At 67.4% G+C, this 1785-nt stretch overlaps 1 protein-coding gene across 1 annotated transcript in view; it reads left to right on the top strand.

Annotated features, from left to right (window-relative positions):
- Positions 1-1130: 1130 nt before the first annotated feature.
- Positions 1131-1785, top strand: part of MOB2 (MOB kinase activator 2) — a gene marked incomplete at its 3' end in the record, with an annotated part of 28000 nt that continues 27345 nt past the window's right edge. Inside the window, exon 1 of the mRNA XM_023525659.1 lies at positions 1131-1255. Coding sequence (XP_023381427.1) covers positions 1146-1255 — 110 coding nt within the window. The remainder of the gene's footprint in view (positions 1256-1785) is intronic.

Raw genomic sequence — 1785 nt, 5'->3', positions numbered from 1 at the left:
CCGGGTCTCCGACCAGGGCGCGGGGCGAAGCACCTCGCCGTGCTTAGCTGCTCCAGCTGCCTGGCGCGTGTGGCCGTCCTGCTGACGTCTGTCCCCCGGGCAGGCGGTGGTGAGCGTGGTGCCTGAGTTCATGCCGACACCCGGGGTGGCCGTGGGGACGTCGTCCTGTGAGGGCAGCGGGGCCTTTCGCCCTGGTCAGCATGGGCGGCCGGAGCGCTGTCGGTGGTGTCCCCAGGCCAGGGGCCGGGCGGCCTTCCTCATTGCCGGCCGATTTGTCCTCTCGGTGGTTTTGCAGTTGCCTCCGTGCAGGGTTGGGTGACCTTGGACAGGTGAGAAGGTCAGAGGGCCCTTGGGACACGGCCTATGGGTGGAAGGCGGGGCTGAGGCAGGGGTGTGGGTACAGGGGGACCCGTGGCTGTGCTTCTGGCTAAGTGGGGCCTGTCAGCAAGCGTGGGGACGCGTGTCCACTTGTTGATGCATGCTGTCACTGTGGTCAGGTGTTGGATTTTTCAGTACTTCCTGGGCTCCTGTTGCTTGGCGCTCTGTCGACAAGGCCTGGCCCACCCCGGTTCTGGCACCCACACAGGGAGGTGCTGTATGCGTGTTTCTGGGGTCTGCCGCCCTCGGTGGGACGGAGCAGCCTCTGCCCAGCTCCACCTCTGCCCACTCCGGATGCCTTGAAACCCATTGGCCTTGTTTTTTCAAGGCTGTCCGCAGGAGGTGCACCACGAGCCTGTGTCTACACTCTGCAGGTGACAGCAGCCCGTGTGGTGTCCGCAGCCCATCCGGGCGACACCTCCCGTTGTCTCAGCCAGGCTGGGGTCAGGCAAGGGATGCTGTCGGCCCCAGAGAGCCACCCGGGGCTCGCTGACGAGGCCCTCCCTCGGGCTGCCCCCCCCCCCTCACAGGGCTGCTCCCCCCCTCACAGCGCCCCAGAGGCGCCAGTTTGAAAAGGCGGCTGAGACACGCCCCGTTGAGCCAGACTTGGCCAGCGGGGCCTGTAAAAGGAGCAGCTCTGTGCGCGGCCGGAGCCCTCCTTCCCGTGTCCTCGTTGGCCGTGTCAGCTGGCTCCCAGTCAGGCGGGGAGGGCGCGAGCGGGTGGTGTGGCCTCCCACTGTCCCTGTGTGCCTCTGCGCTGCCCCACCATGCTGGGGGACCACGGCAGCCTCCCCACAGACCGCGCTCTGCTCAGCCAGCCCCCCAAAACCGGACTCAGCTGCAAAATGGTGCTTCAGGCAGTCGGCAAAGTGCTCAGGTGAAGGGGGGTGGGGGGCGGTTGTCTGTCCTGTCCCTGGTCCCTGCCCCTGGGGTCAGTCCGGGCAGGAGTGGCTGCAGTTGTCTGCGTCTGCCCTGGCATGCAGCCCCCTCTGCTGGGCTGGGGTGGCCGACGGGGCCAGGGCCAGAGGCAGCCAGCAGGTGTCAGCAGCTTTGTCTCTGTAGCAGGTTTGCCTCTAAGGTGTCATCTCTGCTGCCCAAGGGAGACGGGAGCCTCCGCACCTGGGTGGTGAGACGGGGCCCACTGTCACTCCTGCCTGACCCCCCGCACCCTCTGGACAGGCCCTCCACCACCGACAGGGTGTCTGGCCTGTTGTCCCCAGGCGTGGCGACCAGAGCCTGTCCATGAGTGGCCTTGTCCGGAGAACCAGTGTGGGCCACAGCTGGCCGGCCGCTGCACGGGTGCTGCCGGAAAAGCCGGTCCTGACTGCTCGTCCCCCCTCCTTTGCCCGGCTGCAGCCGAGCCCCCAGTGCCCCACATATGGGTTAAGGGGACAGCCCAGCGTCTGT

The sequence above is a fragment of the Pteropus vampyrus genome, unplaced genomic scaffold (assembly GCF_000151845.1).
Source record: "Pteropus vampyrus isolate Shadow unplaced genomic scaffold, Pvam_2.0 Scaffold588, whole genome shotgun sequence".
Classification (NCBI taxonomy): Eukaryota; Metazoa; Chordata; class Mammalia; order Chiroptera; family Pteropodidae; genus Pteropus; species Pteropus vampyrus.
Note: the sequence above shows the minus strand (reverse complement) of the source record. Positions and strands in the feature narration are given on the sequence as shown.